Source organism: Antedon bifida, chromosome 11 (genome assembly GCF_963402885.1).
Source record: "Antedon bifida chromosome 11, ecAntBifi1.1, whole genome shotgun sequence".
Lineage (NCBI taxonomy): Eukaryota > Metazoa > Echinodermata > Crinoidea > Comatulida > Antedonidae > Antedon > Antedon bifida.
In genome coordinates, this window is record NC_136236.1 from 2,293,741 (window position 1) to 2,318,979 (window position 25,239).

The 25,239-nt window shown below is 35.1% G+C and overlaps 1 protein-coding gene and 1 non-coding gene across 2 annotated transcripts; both read right to left on the reverse strand.

Moving 5' to 3' along the window:
- Positions 1-6,019: 6,019 nt before the first annotated feature.
- Positions 6,020-20,889, reverse strand: LOC144856581 (structural maintenance of chromosomes protein 1A-like). Its single transcript, XM_078714604.1, has 23 exons — positions 20,622-20,889; positions 20,002-20,182; positions 19,775-19,895; positions 19,327-19,563; positions 18,715-18,927; positions 18,110-18,195; positions 17,728-17,893; positions 16,976-17,190; positions 16,151-16,364; positions 15,457-15,668; positions 12,198-12,419; positions 11,708-11,903; positions 11,445-11,513; positions 10,354-10,609; positions 9,999-10,084; positions 9,553-9,688; positions 9,126-9,271; positions 8,866-8,994; positions 8,519-8,631; positions 7,868-8,036; positions 7,455-7,633; positions 6,629-6,809; positions 6,020-6,251 (listed from the first exon to the last, which is right to left on the reverse strand). The coding sequence occupies exons 1-23, from the start codon at positions 20,728-20,730 to the stop codon at positions 6,165-6,167; spliced, it is 3,723 nt and encodes a 1,240-aa protein (XP_078570730.1). The 5' UTR covers positions 20,731-20,889; the 3' UTR covers positions 6,020-6,164.
- Positions 20,890-21,410: 521 nt separating this feature from the next.
- On the reverse strand, positions 21,411-21,517 carry LOC144856599 (U6 spliceosomal RNA). Its single transcript, XR_013614946.1, has one exon. It is a non-coding gene; the product is annotated as a U6 spliceosomal RNA (small nuclear RNA).
- Between the last annotated feature and the right edge of the window lie 3,722 nt (positions 21,518-25,239).

Here is a 25,239-nt window from a genome sequence, read left to right on the forward strand (position 1 = left end):
CAAACTAGTTTGACAAAAAAGTGTGATGTGCCCAAATATAGTGGTGATATGCCCAAATATGGTAGTCATTATCATGTCCATATATGGGCACATCACATTTTTTTGTCACATAAAGTTTGATAGTGTAGACAGAACTTATAACACGATCTTACTAAAAAATTATTATAGAAAACATACTCCGTTACAAACATGAAAAAAAACTGTTAAATAAGAGTAATGACAAATTATGTGTCACTTTGTGTGACAAAGCTATTCGACAAGTGACATTTATTAAATAGTTACACATTAGTGTCAGTCTTAATATTCTATAATATAGTGTTCTTACAGCTGTTGTTATTGTTAATATTTCAGTTTTAACGCCTTTGGACTTATAAGACTTCATAACCCGACACGTTTTCTAGAAGTGTAACACCATCTCATAAAAGTGACTTTTTCTGTTTATAGTCAATTTAATTTGATTTAGTTCGCAGACAAAAGTGTCTGTCATTCCCAGAAACAACTTTTAATAACTTGTTTCAAGAAATATTCCAGATTCAGTATAAAAACACACTTTATCCAGAAGCATATTTTGCTTTTTACCAAATACACTACTGTACATTTTGTGTGAAATTATTGACTGTAAGTAATGTCCAATACACTACCAATATTACAATTGAAAAAAAAGAAATAAATACACATTTTTTGTTTCATTTTAATCACTAAAATGAAACAAAAAAAAATGTATTTTTATATTTATATTTTTGTATTTATTTTATTATAATTGCAATTACAAACAAAAAGTAATGCTTGTGGACAATTTTTTTGTTTGTCCACAAGCATACTTTTTTTTCCCTAAAATTATGTGTGCAATTATTCACTGTGTGGATGTCAGTAATGTTCAATACACTACCAATATTACACAAAATTGTTTTGGTTCATTTTAGGGATTACATTGTCCACAAGCAAACATTTTTTCCACTCAAAATATGTCAAAACAAAAAAATCAAAACAATTTTTTAAATAAATGTGCTATTAATATTTTAACTATGCGCGACAAAACATAAACAAGGAAATGATAATATTATGTTGGTACTCCCTCTTCTAATTTCTCATTTCTACTGCTTCATTACACGATATTCAGCCCCATAGGGCCTAGAATCTTACCATTTAACTCAAACGTTCTCTCCATGGCCTAAATTCTTAGAATATCTACCCAGCAGTCGGTATATTGAATGGCTAGCCCGCTTGTCCCCAAAGCCTTCCAACTCGTTTGCATACCAGGCTCGGCAGACATCACCACCACCACGGCCTAAGGTAGCTAACATCTCCCCAAAAGGTGTGAAAAATTCTTTGATTCACACCGGTAGAGCAAATAGAAAGAAAACAAAATTACACGATGATTCAAGATAGAAAATTTAGTGTTAGCTTTGTGGGTTTTAAACTGAGAAATTCCAAACATTATTGGGCTGGCTCAGAGGAGGTAGGATGGATAGAGGTGAGGTCTAGGGTTGATGCTACCAAGAGACAAAAGACCTCCACTGCCAATTAAAAATTTACTATATCTAAATTTAACCAACCTCAAGTAGATTTACGTAATGTTTGTTTTATTTGGTACATACATACATAGTGATGGAGTAAGAGCAGTTTTCTGTTTGGGCTCATGCCTATTACTTGCTCCTGGCAAGATGAAATGTAAATTGTCAACTTTTGCCGAATAAATATTATTATAGTTTCTTCATCTTGTTTGTAATTTACAAACTTGAGATGGTTACTAAAATTAACTTTGCAAATAACTGAAATAAATACCAAACATCAATCAATCAATCAATAATAATAAGAAATGAAGTGTTTAGGAAACTAATTGGTGAATCTAAAAGCTACCAAATCCACTCAAAACCCATTTAAGCATATCACTACCATGATATTTAGGTACATGTGTAGATAGAGCTTTAGGAACTTCAAAATAGTAAATTCAATGCTGAAATAAATCGGATTTGTCAATGACTTTGCTTCAACTGTGATGTTTACAAGTTTATCAAAATATATGATACGAATATTCCCTGGAGTTAATGAACCACCTAATTGCAAATGAGCTCATATTGGATTAAACCACCTAAATGCAAATGAGCTCATATTGGATTAAACCACCTAAATGCAAATGAGCTCATATTGGATTAAACCACCTAAATGCAAATGAGCTCATATTGGATTAAACCACCTAAATGCAAATGAGCTCATATTGGATTAAACCACCTAAATGCAAATGAGCTCATATTGGATTAAACCACCTAAATGCAAATGAGCTCATATTGGATTAAGCGCTGTACGATATTGAATGTTTGGAGGTTTTGTCATAATTGTGCCATTTACATCTGTATATCTTAATAATAACCACTAATTTAAAATAAATTTATAACTAAATTTACAAATTGATTGAATATGAATTTTATGAAATTGAAAATTAGTATTTGTGAAAACTTAATAAGGTTAAACTTGTGCAGGTGAAAAATGAATATAAAATATTTGTAAATTTAGTTTTAACACTGTTACTCTGTGGCCACCTGCACAGGTGGACATAAGGGTCAATTTCTCAATTCACCTGAATACCGTATATAATAGGGTCACATAGTATGACCTAATATTTAAATATGCGACCTTTAAATTCTTCAAATTAATAAAATAAAACTTATTAATGCAATTTAACGGGACAAAAGAATAAGGTCACGGCTGTGATATCAATGGAGCAACGAAACTAAAGAATATCACATATTAGAGTCTCATTTTGCAGTAAATGTGGAGCCGTCAGCTGTGTTTTTATAGGTCATTTATCATGGTGTGTACGAGTGACCTAGATATTGACCCAGTACACTGCTGATTGCTACGTCCACATACAGCACCATCCTTACACTAACACATCTCACTGTGTGATAAAATTAGCGTTAATTTAAGTATACTGGGACGTAGTTAGTTGTGTTGCTTAGAGGAGGTGGTTAGCAATTATACAACACACCACACAAGTTGAAAAAGAATTTGCACTTATTTTAATGTGAATACATTGTACAGTCAAATGAATACCCTGTACAGACAAATTAATAGAAACCCACCAAATCTTCTACCCCTCCTCCATACAGGGAGTAACTTTATCCCATGAGGTTTCATCAGCAACTCCGCTGTAGTCCTCTGGTATAAGCCCACCCTGTAAGCTGCCCTGTAAGCCCGCCCTATAAGCCATGGGATTGGTTATAGCTTATAGCTTGTTAGGAGACTGAACCGTCCATTTATCAGCTTTTTTTATATAAATTCTTACAAATGTTTCTTTCCCAAATAAGGTAGTGATGTGCCCAAATATGGTAGTGATATGCCATCATCACATCCATATTATGGGCACATCACATTATTTTGTAACATAAAGTTTGATAGTGTAGACAGAGCTTAATATGTAAGTCACCAATTAACATACTTTACATGAACTATATATGTTAAATTTAGATTGTTCCACCACAGGGAATAATGCAGCAATTTATTTCTGTGTACAAATATTTCTCATGCCAATTTCTTACAACCGATGGAGTACAACAACCCAGGAGAATTCAAGAATAAATCCGTTTATTATTATTATCCAGCCCAAGAGATGAGTGTTTTAACCTACTAATTTGGCTATTACTCAAAGAAGGTTTATGGTGAATTTACAAACCCAAATGTTCGGTATTTTTAATTAGAATCATTTGAATGAGTTTTCAGGTTTTAAGAAGGCAAGCCAGGGGAAATATTCGTCACAAGCAGGGCTAGTATGCCTACTTAATATCACTTCTGCTATTGGCTGTTCTCTTGAAACAAGCACTACAGGAAAAAGGGGGTTTCAAACTCCCTGGGTGGCTATGGGCTTGGACGGTTTTCCTTTTAGAAAGCGCATTACAAATCAAAATCCTTTATCCAGTAATCACACATCTTTGTGTCAACTTCTAAGACATAACTTAAAACAAAGGTTACAGTTACAGCATCGGCAATTCACAAGTTGTAAATATATTACACTTTTCCTGTATTAGTTTCAAACAATGGAGAGTCTTTGATGACAATTTCCTTCCCAATTAACTACAATAGGAAGTGCAAGAAGGGTAATAGCGGATGATACTGATACAGACTATGATTACTATCGCATTCCCCCCGAGACAACTTGTCATAAACCTAGAAAAATTGACCACAAAAAAAAAAATTGTGATTTCAACTTCATGGAATTTACTTTCCTATTTTAAACATTATTTTTTACATAATTTTATTAAGTAAGCAAAACGGCATTGGAATGTAGCTATCCATATGGAATGCCCGCTTTAAACCGACCTTAATAATGTAATTTTTAACTGTAATTTTGTTTTTATAGCAATCTGAATTTAATGCCTTTTGGATGTGCTTTCTACTATTTCTTCTTATTTTAGTATTTTGTATTTGTTGTCTTGTTTTGCCCTGCATATGCTTGGTCCTCCAAGCTGTGACCTGGGATGTCTGTTACATTCTTATGTTTTTTTATTTGAAATAAAGGATGATTTTACTAACTGAAATTAGTATACATATAGTTCATTGTATACTGCTAATCGTGGTTAGTGAGTGAGTGGCCGAGCGGTTAAGACAGTGGAACCGTAATTACGTAGCCATAACATCGGCAGGGGTTCGAGGCTCACTCACTCCATGGTTCTGGTGGTAGAACGAGTCTTCTCGGATAAGGACTATAAACCGTAGGTCCAGTGTACACATCTAGCTCATGTGCACTTTAAAGAACCTAGTACATCTTTCGAGACGGTTACCCCGGTGTATTAGTACATCACAGCCACTGATCACCAACTGGGCCCCCTGGGAGACCAGTCTTTGACTGAAGAGGTTACCCAGTATAAATATTTATTTCAATCAATAACTTTAATATTTCTATGGATTGTTTTTGTGTGTGCAACATGCTTAGAAACATTGTATTAAGCGCTATAAAAGACACCATTATTATAGAGGTAAAAAATTGTACAAAAAAATCACAATGACAATATCTTTTATTTTCATGCTTTTTAATACAATTACAATTGTAAAGTCTACAAAAACATTCTAATTCTGTAACACTAACATTTATAAGCTTCTCCATTGGCAACCCAGTGGCCAATTTTGTGCCTGAAAATAGTAAAATGTTATTAATAAGAAACTTCACACCAGTCTAAATATTTAATTTGCAGGATCTAGTGAATTATTAATTTTATACATGTTAATACAAATGTGTATTACTAATAACTTGAAAAAAATCTGCAAAATTAAAACATAACTTACAAGAGAACTTTTTTTCATTATGTACAGTTGACGCTATTTAACAGTTACTTGTCTGTCTGACTTTTTTAATTCCTCAGATAGATTTAATGTTTCAAGTTTGAAATAGACCAACTTACTAGATGCCACTTTGAGGACATAACTTTTTTTACAAGAGAACTTATTGGACATTATTAATTATATACAGCTGACTCCAGTTTACAGTTCGTTTTGTACAAGTGAATAAAATATCAGAAAAGAGTGTTGAGGTGAAAAGTAATGAAGAATATTGAAAAATCTGTAACTACAGAACACAACACTGTGCTATATTAGGGTGCTTTTGATTTGCTATGATTGACAACCTAACTAGGTCAATTGATGTGCCATCGGCCATTGTCTGGACCTAGAAACATGGGAGCATGTCCCAATGTTCTTGCATGCGCACAAGATTTAAATAAAACATTAATATTAGCCCTTGTTTACTTTATTTCTTTTATATAGTTGTTGTTTCTTTCTTATTGAATTATTGTTGTTAGATCAAAATTTATGCATTTTGACTAATTTATTTTTTTGTGAGAGGAGTCAATCCTCGATTAGCAAAAGCTATTTTTGGCTCCTTTTCACATATTGTATTGTTTGTATGATTTGAATAAAGTTGAAAGAAGAAAGAAAGAATTAACACGACATAGTTTGGTTATCGCAAATCAAAAACTCCCTAATATGTGTAGAGTGTAAGATCAATCACTGAACAAATCCTTGCGCATCAGTTAATAACAATAAAACTTTTAAAAAACAATTTACAACATTATTTTATTTCCATCAAAACATGATGGAATTTTTTTTAAAAACAGAAAACAGTGAACAAAGTAAAGAATGGACTGGCCTGGCTTCTTGGAACAATCTAAGGCTTAGCGTGCTCCGGTGGGAGAGAGTGGTGCATCAGGGTACTGAGTTAGATCAACACTCAAAGTGTTACTTATTGTACATTCTCCTTGCTGCAAAAAAAAATTAAGATAATTATTTGATTATCAAAAATGGCTGTGGTCATGTTACAAAGTGAGTTAAAAGTCAAAACAATATCGTATAAATTAACCACATAAAACTCCTAGAAAGTAGGAAACCCCTATTATATGTAATACAGTATTTAGATATTAAAATAAATAAAAGTATTTTTGTTGACAAATGTATAAATCAACATCATTAGAACAATCCCTGGTTAGCGACGAAGGCGTATCCCCTTAATTCGGTTTGGTTTTTTTTTTTGGCATGGTGGGAATCTCTTTTATCGTATTAGTTTTTCTACAGCGCGTAGAGGTTTCACATTAGGAGCTATATAAATCCAGGATATTATTATTATAATCAAAATACAAACCTCTGGGAAGATGCCGATAAGAGCATCGGCACGGTTGTAAAACTCTTCTTTGAGCGAAATGACGACGCACTGGAAGTGACCATGTGACTGCTCCATTATGAAATCGGCAACTTTGCCGATGTTTGTGTTATCAAGAGCTGCATCGATCTCATCCAAAACAAAGAAAGGTGCTGGTTTAAAGCTGAAAAGAAGAATTTTAAATAAATGACAACATCAAAACATAAAAATAAATAAAACTGTTGTCTCTAGTCTGTTCACACACAAATACACAAATGTACGGGGCAAAAATACAACCAACTACATGGAGACAATTGTATTTGTCATCATCACGAACGATGAAAATCTGGCGACATAGCGCACATCACTAGACTTCTCCATTCAGAGCAATTATTGTGCATAGACTTATTTATTTTTCTTCTCGTATCAAATATTTGTCATAATAAACAAAAAAAGACAATTGTTGGATTTCACAAATGCAGAAACTTAGATTGCTTCAACATACAGTGTTTATCCAGTTACTATAGCAACACAAGGGAAGTCTTTGATCTCGATAGTAACGCAAGTCAAAGAGGCAAAGTGTTGCGGAATAATAATAGGGAGCTTTCGCACGAGCACGCAAACTTTAACGGATGCCGTCAACATTTTACTCATTTGCATAACAGCGTAGTTCAGCAAACAGTTGAGTTAACATACTTTACAAAGTGGCCAAAGTTAGAACGTTGCATGTTGGGAAATTTTGTTAAAGTTAACATGCTTCTGTGAAAGCTCCTTAATAATGCTGCTCAAAACGTATGACACACGGCGCTATCATCCAGATATTACTAACCTGTGTATAGCAAAGAGTAGGGCGAGAGCTGCGACTGTTTTTTCACCGCCAGATAAGTTGTCCATCGGCCTGAATCGCTTTCCAGGAGCAACACAATTATAATTTAAGCCGTCCAAGTAAGGTTCCTCTGGGTTTTCTGGTCCTAAAAAGGCCTGAGCACTCTGGTTTCTGGACAAAGCCTACAAACAAAATCACAAATACATTAACAAAAAGTAGTTCACCAGGAATAAATAGAAGTCTATATATTCCTGATTTTTTTCATGCATAATTTTTAACATTTTTAGTAACCATGAATCTACAATGTGTATCCTACCCCAATATAACTTTTATACAACTACCAATAGATCAAAAGAAAAAATACTTAGTAACCAATCAGACTATTAATTAATAATTAATTATTCAAATCAGCTAACCTTGTAAATCTCATCAATACGCGTAGATACATGTTCAAAGCACGCATTAAAGCGGTCGTAACGCTCCTTTTTGATCATTTCAAAATTCTGTTTAGCCTTCTTGGCACGTTTTCTCGCAGCCTCAAACTCCTCAGCAGTGTGTTGGAAGCGTTCTCGTACTCCATCAAGCCTGAAGAATAAATCATTTATATTATTGAAAGAAAACTGGGAAAATGTGAAAGAGGCTCACAGCACTAATATAGAACCTTAAAATAGAGAGGCAATGTTTTTGAATACCGTATATATTATCCTCTGGTATAATCCCAGCCTACTAGAACATGAAATTGGGCCGAGTTCAGAAAAAAAATTATTGGTAAGCATTTCTTGTAAAAACTCATGCCTACAGTACATCCAGACCAAAAGTCAATACTGGGACCATACCCGGGGATATGCCTGTTTATGAAATCAGACATAAAGTAGGAGGTGGGATTAGACCAGAAGTGGGATTATACCCGAAGATATACGGTAATATAATGGGTTCTTGTTATACACATTAAACAAACAGCAAGAAAATTGCAAAAACATATCTCAAACATTTTTTTTTCTTCTTTGATTGGTTTAAAATTTACTATCAATATTATACAATGTTAATGAATTTGTTGGCAGACTTACTTTTGAACGGCTTTCATGTTAGGAGCAGCGATACGTTGTAATGTTGCTTGCATGTTGGTCACCTCAGCTGTCAACTTCTCACCCATTTCACGCACTTCTTCGTGAGTATCAAGCTGAAATAAAATAATCAAATTAAAATAAACAACTACTTTAAAATACTAATACAATAGAAATAAATTACATATGTTGAGGGGTCACTTTTATTCATGGGACACTCTTATTCAGAGGGCATTCCTATTCAGGGGACACTTCTATTCAGGGGACACACCTATTCAGGGTACAATTTGTTGGGTCTCAGAGATGTCCTTTTAAAAGGGGTTAAACTATTACAAAAATGCAAAACAAACCTCTTTGAGTTCATCTCGAAGGTATTTGTAGTTGAGCACAATGTTTGCTTCCTTGGCGTAAATGGTTCGAGCCCCTTGACTACTCATGCTGTCCAAACCTGTGATTGAGTCATCATTCTGACTTGATGACTGAAAACAAAATCAACAAAATATTCAATAAAAAATATTATTTTGCATTTTTAATATAAAAATATTGGATCAGAAAGAGAACATAACACTTCATTAATTTGATACAGATGAACTAAAAAAATGATATTTACATCTGCTTCTTCCGTGATGTCATCCATCGTTCCTCTACGCATGGGTAGTTTTATATCCTCCATCTTGCATGCTTTTAACAAGCTATGCCTATCCGCACGTTTCTGTTCTAGCTTGGTTTCTGTAGCCGTGGTTTGTTTCTGAATGGCTATAATAAATAAGTCCATTATATTATCAAAACTCATGTATAAACTAAACGATAGACCCACTGTAGCAATGTCATACAGTGATAATACAAGCATTAATACTAAAGCTCTGTATACACTATCAAACTTTGTATGACTGAAAAATGTGATGCGACCATATATGGACACGATGACTTCTTCACATAACTACCATATGTGGGCACATCACACTTTTTTGTCATATCAAGTTTGATAGTGTAGACAGAGCTTTCCTATTAATGCATTACAGTGTCATGATACTAACCAGTAATTTCTTTGTTACACTGAGCCATCTTCTTTCTTATCTCCTCTACTTCTGAGTTTTTGTCCTCTATTTGGGATTTCTTGGTTGTTTTGGAGAACTTTAGCTTCGTCATCAACTCAGAATCTTCATCTATAAGCTGAAATGGAAAATATATTATATATAATATATATAAAATATGCTATGTATATTTCATTTCTGATTACTATCTGTAAACTCTGTCTACACTACCAAACTTTATGCGACAAAAAAATGTGCCTATATATGGACATGATGATGTCATATCACTACCATTATTATTCGGGCACATTTTTTAGTTAGCCTTCAAAGCAGTTTATAAGATGTGAGAACAAAGTTTCTAATGTTAAGTAAATTATGCAGTCCTATTACATTAGTAGGTCAAAGTTCAATATAATGTGTTTTTTGGGATGTTAATTAGTTTCTCTTACCTGTCTTTGGTTAGCTTCTTCTTTCTTCAGTTTCTCCAACTCCTTTTCATCACTTGCAACCTGTTTTGTCCATCGCTTTACAGCATCTAAACAAAATATAATATATAATTACTTTTACTAATAATCTGCACTTGATTATTATGTTACATATATGAAGACCAAGTCTTTAGCTCTGTCTTCACTATCAAACTAGTTTGACAAAAAAGGTATGATGTGCCCAAATATGGTAGTGGTATGCTTAAATATGGTAGTGATATGACATCATCATGTCCATATATGGGCATATTTGTCACATAAAGTTTGATAGTGTAGACAGAGATTTAAGAAAAGAAAGGTATTATTAATAATATCTTACCTTCTGTATTTCTTGATTTCTCATATTCCAACTGGTTCTTAAGTCGAGACACCTGGTTTTCAAACTCTAACCTCTTCTTTGCTCTCTCCTGCTGCGCTCTCAATTCTTTCTCCTCGTACTGACGGATATTCTCAACTCCGATAGAGGCGCAGAAGTTAGTGAAGACTTCATCCTCGACAGTGTTCATGTTGGTTTTCAAGGCATTTATTGATTCTGAGCGCTCAGCTATCTGTTCCTCTATTGCTTCTATACGAGGCTGTGAAAATATATTTGTTAATGTGGTATATGGTAGGTAAGTTTCTTCCACCCAGTCTAAGTTTCTTCCACCCAGTCTAAGTTTCTTCCACCCAGTCTAAGTTTCTTCCACCCAGTCTAAGTTTCTTTCACCCAGCTTAAGTTTCTTCCACCCAGCCTAAGTTTCTTCAACCCAGTCTAAGTTTCTTCCACCCAGTCTAAGTTTCTTCCACCCAGTCTAAGTTTCTTCCACCCAGTCTAAGTTTCTTCTACCCAGTCTAAGTTTCTTCCACCCAGTCTAAGTTTCTTTCACCCAGCTTAAGTTTCTTCCACCCAGCCTAAGTTTCTTCAACCCAGTCTAAGTTTCTTCCACCCAGTCTAAGTTTCTTCCACCCAGTCTAAGTTTCTTCCACCCAGTCTAAGTTTCTTCCACCCAGTCTAAGTTTCTTCCACCCAGTCTAAGTTTCTTCCACCCAGTCTAAGTTTCTTCCACCCAGTCTAAGTTTCTTCCACCCAGTCTAAGTTTCTTCCACCCAGTCTAAGTTTCTTCCACCCAGTCTAAGTTTCTTCCACCCAGTCTAAGTTTCTCCCACCCAGTCTAAGTTTCTCCCACCCAGTCTAAGTTTCTTCCACCCAGTCTAAGTTTCTTCCACCCAGTCTAAGTTTCTCCCACCCAGTCTAAGTTTCTTCCACCCAGTCTAAGTTTTTTCCACCCAGTCTAAGTTTCTCCCACCCAGTCTAAGTTCCTTCCACCCAGCCTAAATTTCTACAACCAAGCCTAACTTTTTACCACCCAGTCTAAGTTACTCCCACTCATTACGCCTACCACAGTAAATTGTACAATTCTTGATATTTACCCCAAAACCTTCTAACTCTTGCAAGAGCTTTTGCTTTGTCTTCTGGTTATTCATAAGAACCTTATTTTTCTGTAAGAACAGATTTAGAATAAATCATTATATCATATCATTATCATAAGTACACAAAACATAAAATTACATCGTATCAGGCTGATAAAACAATACAAAAAAATTAATTTCTGAATACCAACCACTCATTAATAGATTTGATAGCAGAAACAAAATTTTTTTTTTATATTAAAATGCAATCTTTTTTGTCTTACCGTGTTCTCTCTGTCGTTTACTGAATATTTCAAGCGCGACTCTAGGCCACTGATCTGTGACCTGATATTGTTCAACTCAGACTCCTTCCTTTGTTTCTTCTGTACTTCTTTTAGCTCCTCTGTCAATTCGGATTTCTTGGACTTTAGTGAATTCAGAGACTTTTCATCCCATCTTCGTGCTTTTGCCTTCAAATCACTAAAAAGGTAAATTACACTTGTTTAAAAATGTTTTCTGAATAACATGTTATAAGGCCTTGTCTACACTTTCAAACTTTATGTGACAACAAAATGTGATGTGCCCATATATGGACATGATGATGTCATATCACTACCTCATTTGGGCATATCACTACCATATTTGGGTACATCTCACTTTTTTGTCAAACTAGTTTGATAGTGTAGACAGAGCTTAAGACTTAATAGTGCCCTGACAAAACTACACAAATTGCAGAATATATTACATTGTCAAAATAGTCTTAAAGCAAATTACCTAGCACCTCCGGAGATGATTCCAGACTTCTGGAACATCGTGCCGTCTAGCGCGACAGCCTTGTGGCGTTCTCCCTTACCAAATGCTATCTTACGAGCATCCTCTACAGTCTCGCACACTAGAGCGTTACCGCAGGCATACTGCAACGCTTTCTTGATATTGGGAGGATCGTAACGAATCACATCAATTACAAGCTTCACTCCTCGTGGGTCACGGATTTCTCTGAAAATTAAATTTGAATAGAACTGGTAATAATTGACAGCTCTCACAATTGGTCTCATTTACTACTTAGCCATCCACACCCAAAAAAACATCTTTAAATTGTGGTTTTATTCAATGTTAATAGAATTATATTTTACAAATCTTATACAGTAAACTCTCTCAACACTGGACTCTGAAATCCGAGGTTAAAAAGGTTCCAAATTTGTTTTTACTATTAAAACACATTCTGAATACCAGAAAACCAGTGCAGTCTAAGGGGCCGTCCAAAAACTAATTTTCCGCGAGTTCCGCGATTTTACCTTCATAGTTCATTGAACCTCATTTCCGCGGAACGTGCGATACAAAAATATTCATTCGGAATGCTCGCGGAACGCAATTGATGAATATTCATATAAACAATCAAAATGTTGCCGCCCACATATCGCGAGTTCCGCGGGGAGCCTAATTAAATGTTTACAATTTACCAGGAACTACGACTAGGCTAAAACGGAAAAACATTACATTCAGAACTAATGAATCAACTAGGTCCTTTTACGACGATAATCTCGTATACAGTAGTATCCCTCCTAGGCCCAGCTAGCCGATATGTCAGCTAGCCCAGTCTAGTTAGTAGTACCCACGTCATACAGTAGTATAATAATAATTATTATTGTTTTGGCGGCCTACACTATAAATGATTTAATCCTACCTTTTGTTAGCGAATTATAAAAAACAACGACACCTAGGCTAGGACACCAACAATAAAATATGCAAAATAAATATATATTCCATGTTAAGATTTAAGATAGGCCTTTTAATAATTATTAAATACATGTGTAAAGAAAATGCCCGACTAGAATTTGGATGGAGGGAAAAAAACATGTGAATCGTGGGAACAGTTTAGAGCAGCTAAAAGAGTATTATATTACGTTTCATGTCATGTGACACAAAATCCAGGTACACGATCTTAATTAGCCACCCCTCCTACCGAGTTGATAAACAGAGAGTATCGTGTTTCATGCCATGTGACCAAAAAAAACTAGGTCTGTATAATTACGGTCTTCTGTCGGCAGTCCTTTTGAGCGACCGACTGAACGTTCTGATACTATATTTAGAATGAATTGTTTACGATCTTTTTTGTCGGGATCGTTTCTGGATCGACTGGACGTTCGCTATATTATTTTTATTAGTTGGCCTAGTTCATTGTGTTGGATCGTGTCTCTACGTTCATTTACAACGTGGGAAATTTATATTCGCCGTTGAGTAGGTATAACACGCACGAAGGAAACGAATACGATTACAAAATATTATATATTTTTATGATCAAAGTTGCTGCGACTGAGAGTGGATTCTGTGTATTGTGTACGATAGTTTATACCATGCATTGTACTTATATACTATATCGTTCTTAAAATAATTGTAACTACTGTAAAAATAAAAGATTATGCTTTAATACCTTCAAACTGTTTTGTTTTTTCTTTTGTCAAGAGTTCACAAAAATATTTTTGGTTTTTTTATTTTTTTTAAAACTTTTTATGGAGGTATATTTTTTGCGCGATGGACGTTTTGACGAAACGTCAAACTTTTAAAATGCGAAACAGAACAAAATTGACTATGTATGAAATATTATTGCCGATGACAAAATTGAGTTTTGTATTGTTTATATCCAGACGTAATTAAAACATTAAATTTAATTGCCACCGAGCGAAATTGTAGGCCCTAGGCTAACTAATCCGTCCAAGCTGCTACCCCCGCCTCACTCATCGGCCATGGTCCGCCGTTTCTCGCTCGACTCATCTATCCAGGAAATTCCCTATTCTATCGCGAGAACCATGATGTTGGTCTCAATAATACTAAACAGTGGGCTGATTTATAGTTTGAAAACAGCTTACGGCATTTCTTAAGTGAATTTTTATTCAACGTATTCATTCTTCTTTGATGAATCCTTTGCCAATTGCTGTGTAAATCAGTATTTAAAGTTGTGATGCGAAAAGTGTGTGTAATTATTCCACAGGTAAACCAGGCTTAAGAAAACCCATCGCCCAACAGGACCTCGTGGTGTGCCGATCTCGAGATCATCGTAAACAAAATTGGTAGAGTCCATTATGTATGGGGTGTTTCCAATTTACGAACCTATAAAAAACGCGCTTCGACCACTGTGTAGGCAAACTATTTATTTCGTTAAATCCCTAAATTGATAATCGCGTATTCTGTAATCACGTGACTGATGATGTAATCTCAGCGACGTACTAAATGCACGTGATTTAATGTGTTGGGGGAAAAGGCTTGCTGTTTAACACATTACATGATTCACGGTGCTATTCGCGTTTTCTTGACGTAAATCGGCGGCGTGTAAATGAAACAATTGTTTTCACCAAATTGCCGTTGTCGACATAGAGCGATCGGCGGCTAGCGTAGCTAAGCTAAAAAGTACGTATTTTTCAAAAATTACACTAGCCCAGCAAACATATTTGCTAGTTTTGAAATTTCAACTAGCAATTATGAAGAATCTACTAGCAAAATGCTAGTTTGCTAGCGTGAATTTCGAGCCCTGCTCTGGAGCTGGGCCGGGCCGCTGAACTTTCCGTTGTATATGGGTAAAAAAAAATAAAAATAAAAAGAGAGGCGGCTGGATAATCAGGAGCGGGCGGTGACGCTTAACAAGTATGTTTTTTTATTTGGCCTAATTGTAAACAATATTGAAATACAATTATTTGTTCTTCCGTAAAAATCAAGCGTACAAACGAGTTAACACTATATTCTCCAGTATCGGCAATACTTCCGCGAGTTCCGCGATATTGCAAGGCTTCCGCGAGTCTCGCGATATTAATTAATATTCATGAGTTCCGCGAGAAAATCAAGCTTGAATGATTTTGCCTCATTACCGCAAGAGACGTTCACTTTCATGGTTGAGTAAGTAATAGGGTATATAATCGCGGAACTCGCGGAAAATTAGTTTTTGGACGGCCCCTAAATGTATCCGATATTGGCAGAGTTGACTGTAAATGTTATTGATAAAAAAAACTATAGAATCTTGTAAACATGTTTGTTAACGTACCTAAGCTTCTCATTGGTCGGTCTGACTTCAATGAAATCAAGCGGCAAGAATGTTTCAGGGTCTGTGCGTTGTTCCTTCATGTACTGGATACAATCCCTCGCAGTCTTTTCAGAATCTACAATGATCGCGTCAATGTTTTTGGCAAGAACCTTTGTGATTGCCACTTGGTATTTCTTCTGACTTGGTTCACATAAATCAATCAATCGGCCGTACTGAAAAGAAAAATTAGGTCAGAGTTCAAACACACAAGAGTTAATTTTGATGACCTTTGCAGCGAAAGTTCAATGATACTTTGTACAGGTTTACTTGAAAGGTTAAAATATTTATGTCATTGTGAGCAAATTGTGTCCAATAAAAAAGAAAATTATCTTTATTACTTTCATGACTTTTTAATTTTTGTTTTCAGTAACCTGAAGGGTTCAAGGGTCAACTCCCTCAAAACCAGATTCTTGGTACAAAATGCTTTCACTGTTCAGTGTCCATAATTCATTCCTATCAGTAAGAAAGAATTTGGAATTTCTGTGAGTTTAGAGATCTGTCTACACTATCAAACTGTATGCAACAAAAAAATGTGATGTGACCATATATAGACACGATGATATCACTACTATATTTGGGTATATCACTACCATATTTGTCAAACTAGATCGATAATGTAGACAGAGTTTAAGAAACGGTTTTGAAAAACACTCACCACACCAGGAAACAATCGTTTTAAGTTTTCTGTCAGTTCGGCTTTTTTGTTTTTGCGGTTGCTTTCATGTTTGTCAACTTTAGCTTCTCCGAGCTGTTCCACGATGGTCGTCAATTCTTGGTTGATCTCTTTCAGTCGGTTGCTGCCCGACTGCACCTCTTCTTCTAAGGTTTCTTTCAGGCGCTTCTGATCTTCAACCGCCTGTTCACTTGTTCTGGATATAAAAAAGAATAAAATAAAGAAATTATTATTTATATTTATTATAAGATATATCGTCTAAATTTTCTGATTTTATTAATCTTCATTGTTCATGTTTTTGGGGGACAATATATCTTTAATTGTTACTGCGATTGGTAATCTCTGCAGTGTTCTCCCTATAATTGAGCTCAAGCACAATAATTTAAAAAATGTAAGCCCCTGATTGAAGCACTGCACTCACTACATTATACAATAATACTTGTATTACGCCTACTATTTAATATTACTATATTAACTGTATGAAAATTATATTCACTTAATAAAATAAACATGTTGATTAGTACTTGTTCATAGTTTTTAAATTTCGACTTCATTATAACTATTATTGCTAGTAGATATAAGTTTCTTTTACTCCTCCATAAAAAAATATAGTAAAAAGCATCAAAATATCAATATAATAGAGTGAAATATAGACAAAAAGGAAGGGGAGAAAAGGCAACCTTTTCTATCACATTTGGAAGCTATAACATGTTTTTGATTTCATGTAAATTAAATATTTTGGCAAATATCTAGTTCCCAAGTCACATAACCTCTCGCTATTCTGGCGGATGTAATAAACAAACGTACCGAATATACTCGTTTAGTTTCTCCAATCGCTTGTGGTTCTCTTCCATCTCATGTTCTTTCTGTTTTATCTTCGCTTGCAATTCGCTTCTTCTGTGTTTCTCGCTGTCCAACCGATCTTGATCAGACTTCTGGTTGCGATTCAGCTTCTCAAGTTCTTGTAGCAGTTGAGCTGCCCGTATACCAGCCTTTTTCTTTAAGCTGTGGTACTCAGCAACCTAAAAATTAAATATCATCATAATTATCGATAGCATAAGGTCATTAAGATTTTGGTTTACTTTTCTTGTTATTCAATGGTGGTCTCAAGCTCTCATGGTGTAAGAGAGCACATGTTCAGCACATCCACAACATATTTGTTTCACATACAAGATAGTTTGTTTTGTCACAAGAATAAAAAAACCTAACAATTGACACTGAAAAGCATAGGTATGTAGGAATTGGAATTGGAAGTGGCTTGAAAATTGAATGAATTCATGACAGCAAGCATGGTGTAGACAGTAGAAACTTGCATGTGACTCGACTGGATTCTTCCATTTAAAATAATAAAATATGACATTTAGGCTAGACAAAGGGTGTATGGTTTTGGGAGAGGGTGAACATTACCTGAGAGGGTGAACATTACCTGAGAGGGTGAACATTACCTGAGAGGGTGAACATTACCTGAGAGGGTGAACATTACCTGAGAGGGTGAACATTACCTGAGAGGGTGAACATTACCTGAGAGGGTGAACATTACCTGAGAGGGTGAACATTACCTGAGAGTCTTCTAATGTAAAGTCTCGGCCTTGACTTTGGCTTTCTTCTTCCAATCGTTCTTCCCATTCTTCCCTCGTTTTTTCCACCGCACCAAACTCCTCTTCCAATTGGCTAATCTCAGCTGAGTGAGCCTCATGGGCTTTCTTAGCACTTTTCAGTGACTTTCTATTGACAAAAGGTAGTAGTATTAACAAACAAAAGAAATGTATAATCAAATATAACATAATAAATTGTCAAAATTATCTATGGGTCTGTTCTCTGGGTAATCATACTTATAATAACAGTGACTGCATCATAAACTTATACATTGGAATAAACTAAAATCAAGTTAATGCAGTAAAATGTAGTTACTGCAGTAACATTTTGTACATGACCACTTACTTTGCAGTTTCCAGTTTCTTTTGGGTGTGGCTTGTCTTCTCCTTTGACTTTATGTACAAAGGTCGTTTTTTGTTTAGCTCACTTTCCTGTAACAAACAAAGTAACCAAAGCGTAGTTTTCAGTTTATTATAATTATTTATTTTTTTTATTTTATGTAACCTTATTTATAGAGGTTGACCCTAAACAGAATATGCTGACAATCAAGGGGCCTTCATGATAAGTGTCTGTGACAGTGTGTGTGAGTGTGGAGTGTGTGTATACTAGTACACCGGGGTAATACTCTACTCGTCTTGAAAGATGTACTAGGTTCTTTAAAGTGCACATGAGCTAGATGTGTACACCGGACATACGGTTTATAGTTCTTATCCGAGAAGACTAAAATATTTGTATTGCACATTAAACACGGCCAATCACAGTCGTCTAATTTGACTTGGTCCACCATTTGAATTTAGGAGGTGAGTCTGTGTCACAGAACTAACATGCAGTAGGTCAGCCTAGAACCTGTGTCATAGAACCAACATGTAGTAACTCAGCCTATACCTACAAGGACCATTTTACATAGAATTTATTGCAACTTTGAGGCTGAGAATGCAACCACTACTTACCGTTTCTCTCATGTCCTTTTCAATTGCTGCCAATTCTTGTTGCAACTGTCCAAGTTCCCGCTTCTTGCCTTTCATCTGATCTTCTACCGATTCACGTTTACGCGTAGCTCGGTCTAAGTCGCGTGCTTTATCTTTCAGATCATCTTGATATCGATCAATGTCTTGTTCGTTGTGGTAGAGCTTGAACAGTTGGTATTCCTTCTGACGCTCAATCTGACATGTACATAATTCATTTAGAGTATTCAGTATTAGTCCTAATTATATATATATAGGCAAATTGCTAAGGATAAACATAAGCGAATTCATTCACTATCCTTCTTAAAGGGGGCAATCAAACAACCATATATGCAAGATGCTCTACATAAACAAAGTCTTCTTACAAGTCTTCTGGAGTGGAGTTATAATTTGTCATAAAAAATCCTGACAAGACTTGAACCCTGCACCCTGGGATTGGTAGCCAAGCATCATAACTGACCAAGCCACAACTCCACTTTTTGTGTAATATCTACATGCATATTCTAAATAAATATGTTTTCATTTTTAGGATGGTCTTGGACACTAAATGGGCGTACTATAATCAAGACGGGCTTATAATCAAGCAAAATTTCATACCAAGTCCTCTTTAAGTTTCTTATACCGATCTGCCTCATCTTTCTCTAGCTTAGCCTCTTTGCGTTCTGCTGCGATTCCTTTCTTTTTGTGGTAGTTGAACTGCGTGTCTTCCTCAGCTTTTATCATTCCAGCTTTCCTTTTCTCGTACTCATCCCTCAGCTCACCTGAGTTACTTATCTCTTCAAATAATGCTGTTCGTTCTTTAGGGTTTTTCATAGCGATTGATTCAACTGCTCCCTGAAAAAAGTCAATATTAAAGTCATGTTTCATAGCAATTGAGGTAAGGTGGAAAGAGCAATACCATACTACGAAACTAAACTAGTTTGTTAAAAAAGTGTGATGTGCCCAAATATGGTAGTGATATGACACCATCATGTTTTTGTCACATAAAGTTCATCATGTTTTTGTCACATAAAGTTTGATAGTGTGGACAGAGCTTTATACATACTTGGAACACAAGGAAGTTCTTGGCCTTGATAAGAATGCCAAGTTTCTCCAGCTCCTGTGTATAGGCCTGCATGGACACCACCTTGTTGTTAATCCTATACTCACTTGAAGCGCCCATGATTCTGACAAGGAAAAAATTGTTATAAATACAATTGCCAATTATGAAGTATTTTTATTGAAATAAAAAAATATTTTTGAATTTTGAGTTACTGCAGTAATAGAACTTACATCCTTGTGAATCTTATTTCGGAACCATCTTCTTCTGCGTACACGGCTGTCACGGTGGCGCGATTAGAAGCCGGTTGATTGATTGGAGCGCCGTGTATTAGATCTGATAGTTTCTTCACACGAAGGTTTGATGTTTTCTCACCGAGCACAAAGCTAATAGCATCCATCAAGTTGGATTTCCCTGAAAAGAAAATGCTTAAAATATCAATTTATGTCTGGAGGATGTATTTACTTACAAAATGCAGTATGCTACAATACAAACAAGTGTCCGGAGTGCGGTTAAATTATGCAGCAATTTAAAATTACGCAAGGATTTCTTATATAGGCCTAGGTATCTAGTTTTAATTAATTATTATGTACACTCACTGCACTGTATGTAGGCCTTCAGTTTAATTTAAATGATTTTGCTAAATAAAGCTAGTAGGGCAAGGCTAGGCCTAGGCTAGCACTGCAGCAGTAAATACTTAGTACTGTTCCCTAAAATTACGTTCATTATTTAGTTACGGCCTACCTACTTAGTACTAGGTAGCATCGACCTGTCCTGGATAAGTTTACTAGCCTAGGCCTAGCCTGACATAATAGGCAGGCCTTGGCGCTAATCGCCGCGGCGGCGTACGTACCTGCTCCATTTGGTCCAATAATAGCAGTAAATGGCTTGAATGGGCCTATCGTTTGTTTGCCACGGTAGGACTTAAAATTATCCAATTCCAGGAGTTTTAAAAACCCCATTTTATTTTGCAATCTCAAAACACAATTAAGACACGTTATAGATATTTTATAACGTGAAATATATTGTAAAACTGCACAATTTATATCGGAAAAACAAGTTTTTCATAGAAATTATTTACTACACAGGCGAGGGAGGCTGACCAAACGAACAATCAACATGGCGAGAGAGGGCGCGGCGCGGGAAAACAAAGCTTTTTTTATCTTAAAAAATACAACTACCCCCTCTATTCGTAAATCATGGTTCAATAGTTCCCGTCGTACCACATAGCTCTGATATTAAATTAATATAAGTTTGTGTCTAAGCATAGACATTTCTCTATGGTCCTAGTTAAGATATATCAATATTTAATTTCTTTTCATTCCTTAAAATATGCTAGTCTTTAATCAAAGTTTGGTTTAAACCTTCATAAGTCATTTTAACTCTATCATTTTGTTTCAAAAACGCAGTGAATAAAATTTGAGAATTATACCCCCTTCTCGTTTTACATCATTTTTCTTTATTAAATTAACAACATATCGATAATGTATGAACGGTTATTAATATTTAACGAATATATTAGTATAAAACACATAATACTAACAGTTTTAATCGCGAGTTGATAGTTCCTCCTTTAAATTTCTCTAACTTCATTTTTTTGTTAAATTTTCGAAAAAAAATAATATTAAATTAATTTTTTATTAAAAATATGGAACGCTTCACGATTTTGCGTGTCATCCTTGCGCAGGGGCCATGCTAATCTTCTCTGTATCGTTCCAATTTTAATATATGTACTGCCGAAGCGAGTACATTTATAGCCAAAATATTAAATTATATATGTATACTGCCAAATTTTCTATTACAATGAATGTATGTCGATTCCAGTGAACGATTTTATATTAGGTAAAAAACACATCGAACGAATCGTTGTAAAATTCTCTATAAGCTTATCGCATCATAAATTTAGTTTATAATACATCTGACCATAATATTTATGATTTAATAATTATTTATAGTGATTTTTGTATCTATTATGTTGTTGAAAGATCATTTAAATATGAATACTAGAATTAACAAAGGAAACTAGCTTTCAAGGCTAACCATGCACTTGGCTTTTCTTTTGTTTGCTTATTTTTTGTGTGCATACGATAACAATTGTTTCTCTTAGAAAAGGAATCAATTTCATTTATATAACCTTTTAAAACTTATATTTGATATATACTTTTACTGTTAATTTTAGTTGTTTTTTATTTTATTTAACCGAACCCATACAACTTTGTTGTTTCTTTTGTTTTTAACCCTCTAAATATCTCTCTTTCAAAATAAAAGAAAAACAATATTAATTTTCCATTTAAAAACAAAATATCAGTAGAGGTTCGAACCCACTCTAGAGCTGAGAGCACTTAAACCTGAGCATTACCCGTTACGCTACAAAGTACATTACATGACATGGGTCAAAGAGAGAAACTTACTACAAAGAATTGATAACTAAAGTTAAAAAATAAAATAGAAATAAAGTCACTAAATTTTAATATCTTTTTGTATGTTAATACAATGTGCTCAAGTGGACCCAATTTGGCCCCAGTGGAGCACAGTGATATAAAATAGAAATAAAGTCACTAAATTGTAATATCTTTTCGTATAAAACACTGTGCTCAAGTGGACACAATTTGGTACCAAGGGAGAAGTGATATAAAATAGAAATAAAGTCACTCAAGTTTCAATCTTTTCGTATGTTAATACACTGTGCTCAAGTGAACCCAATTTGGCGCCAGTGGATTTTTTTTATTTTGTCTTGCTAGCGAAGATAATTATTTCTTTTTTTACATTAAAATTGAGGCCGATCAAATACATGTAGCGAAAGCCAAAAAAAAGAGTAAAAATTGTGCTCTTCTTGCCTCAGATACCTTTACCTCAGAACCCACGACATACATGTTGTCAACAACACGACGCTCAGGCGACTGAGCTTACTGATCATTTTGGTTTATCAAGGTTAATAGGATATTTATGACGTAATGATGAATTACGTAATACACGCAAGGTACTTCCATGTTGAACTTTTTTTAAATCAGAAACAAAGTTGCATGGCATTATTTTCCATTAAATAGACTACCATAAAACCTCGAAAAGCTCCTTCATTTTTAGTACTCTTAGGTGGGCTTCTTTTCCACAAGGAGTTCTTTTCGAGATTACTTTTGCAAACTAAACGAGGGGAACTGCTAGCTTCTCGCCCGGAAAATATTTTATTTACATGATCTTCTAATGTAAATATTAACAGCATCAAACTTTAACATTGTTTCAGCGTGTTCCGCCATTGTTGTTGCTGACGACAATTAGACATAAAGCCTTAAAACACGCTCTTTCACTATGTATTTTATTTAACATAACTAGGCCAATACGATAACTTTGAATTCACGTCACTTTGTTAAAAGTAGACCGTACCGGGATTACCTTGCTTCAATCGGGGACTCCCCCTCCTGACGTTCGCAAAGAATGGTACCCCTACTCAGAAAAAAGGGAATTAGAATTCTCTTCGTTACGTACGTGTTTAGGAAAGAATTTATATCTCATCGTAGTTTGGTATGTCGGCGTTGTTATGCAAATGAGTTTGTGCAGGTGTAGTGGGAAAGATGGTATTGTATGGTCATCGGTCAACACGCCATACTGTTAAATGTTTGTGCTAAACATAACATTTACAACATCAAAAATGAGGTGGCGAAAGCCTCAGAAAAATAAAAGATGTTATAGTATGCTCTCTCTATAAGGACAATGAAGCCAAAATGTGCTCTTTCTTTTTAGTACTCTTGGGTGGGCTTCTTTTCTAGATGGACTTCTTTTTTAGATTCCTTTCAAACTAAATGAGGGGATCTGCTATGTTCCCGTCCGTAGAAATGGTTTTTGCATGATTTGAATAATCTTCAATGTAAAGATCATCAACATTTTCAACAGTGTGGCGTGTTTACCGCGAATGACTAACAATGCCATCTTCCCCATTACACCTGCACACACTCATTTGCATAACAATGTAGGGCTTACCAAACTGTTTAAAATAACTACAAGGTCCCAAGAAATGACACCTATAGTATTTTGAAACATGATATACAAGAGTCTTCACTACCCCACCGTGATTGGGGCTGAGCAAAGACAATTTTGAAAGAAATATTTATTGAAATATGAAATTAAATAATAAGTCTCCAGTTAAGCTCACCATGGTTGGGGAAGAGCTAAGAATGAAAGCTTATTCCCCGGAAATTATGAAACGAAATATATAAGTGTTCAGGACCAGCCATACAAAGGTGATTGTTTCCCAAGTGTGAGACATGCAATGCACGCGGCCGTGGGTAATTCAACAAAACAAAATTATGAAATACAAACAGAGCTAGCAAACAAAAGCCTACTAATTTTAATATTTCTATAATTTAGAAAACAATTACAATTATCACCTTTGATATTTATAATGTTAAATTTCAACTATCCAGATGTGAATTTTAGGTTGGGTTTTAAAAAACTTGACTTCATATGCTTCAATTTCGAAGATCTGCTTAAAACATATTTATTTATTTATTCTACCATAAACTTTTATTCACAACATAATATTAGTAGGCCTACAATACAATATCTTGCATGAAACGGATATTTAAAAATACACTATAATGTGTAACGATAGAATTATAATTATAATGTAAAAGATTAACAAAATAGTTGATCGCGAATAACTAACAATACCATCTTTCCGACAGCACATGTGCACACTCATTTGCATAACAAACGCACGGCATACCAAACTACGATAAGATAAAATTAATTCTCTTCTAAACGCGTAACGAAGAGAATTAATTCCCTTTTTTTTACATTAAAATAAATTGAGGGCGCTAAACATAAAATTTAAACCATCAAAGCAGTTGGCGAGAGCCAAAAAAAAAAAAAGATGGTAAATGTGCTCTCCCTGCCTCAGCACTAAGGCCCTGCCACAGCCTTTTGGGGTCGTTTCCACCACATCACCAGATGCATTGATGTTGTCGCCTCATGATGTGTGGTGGAAAGGGGGACGTATGATCTGTGAACCCCAAACACAGTGGCCGCATGCCTTTAACTCTATTCCACCGACCAGCGTGGGAATCGAACCCACGACATACGTGTGTTAACACGACGCTCAGACGACTGAGCTAACTGATCATTTTGGTTTTAGCAAGTTTAATAGGATATTTATGACGTAATGATGAATTACGTAATACACGTATAAATAGACTATTATCAGCTGTTCAGTCATGTTTCAGTTTGTGGCTTAACGGGTAATGCTCAGTTTTGGGTGCTATCAGCTGGGGTTCGAACCTCGACGGATATTTTTTTTATGAATATTGTTTGTTTTTTTTTACATTTTGTATGGCATTCACTTTTCCATTATTTTCAACGGGTAAGATTCTTTTCCGCATGGGGTTCTTTTCAAGATTACTTTTGCAAACTAAAGGAAGGGAGCTTCTAGGTTCCCGCCCGGAAAATTGTATCTTTACATGATTTGAATTTCTAATAAA

Coding starts and splice junctions, on each gene's coding strand:
- LOC144856581 (XM_078714604.1), bottom strand. CDS start 20,730: ATGGGGTTTTTAAAACTCCTGGAATTGGATAATTTTAAGTCCTACCGT. Junction 17,894..18,109: donor AAGAAACTGGAAACTGCAAA/GTAAGTGGTCAT, acceptor TTTTGTCAATAG/AAAGTCACTGAAAAGTGCTA. Junction 11,514..11,707: donor TAAACGACAGAGAGAACACG/GTAAGACAAAAA, acceptor CTGTTCTTACAG/AAAAATAAGGTTCTTATGAA.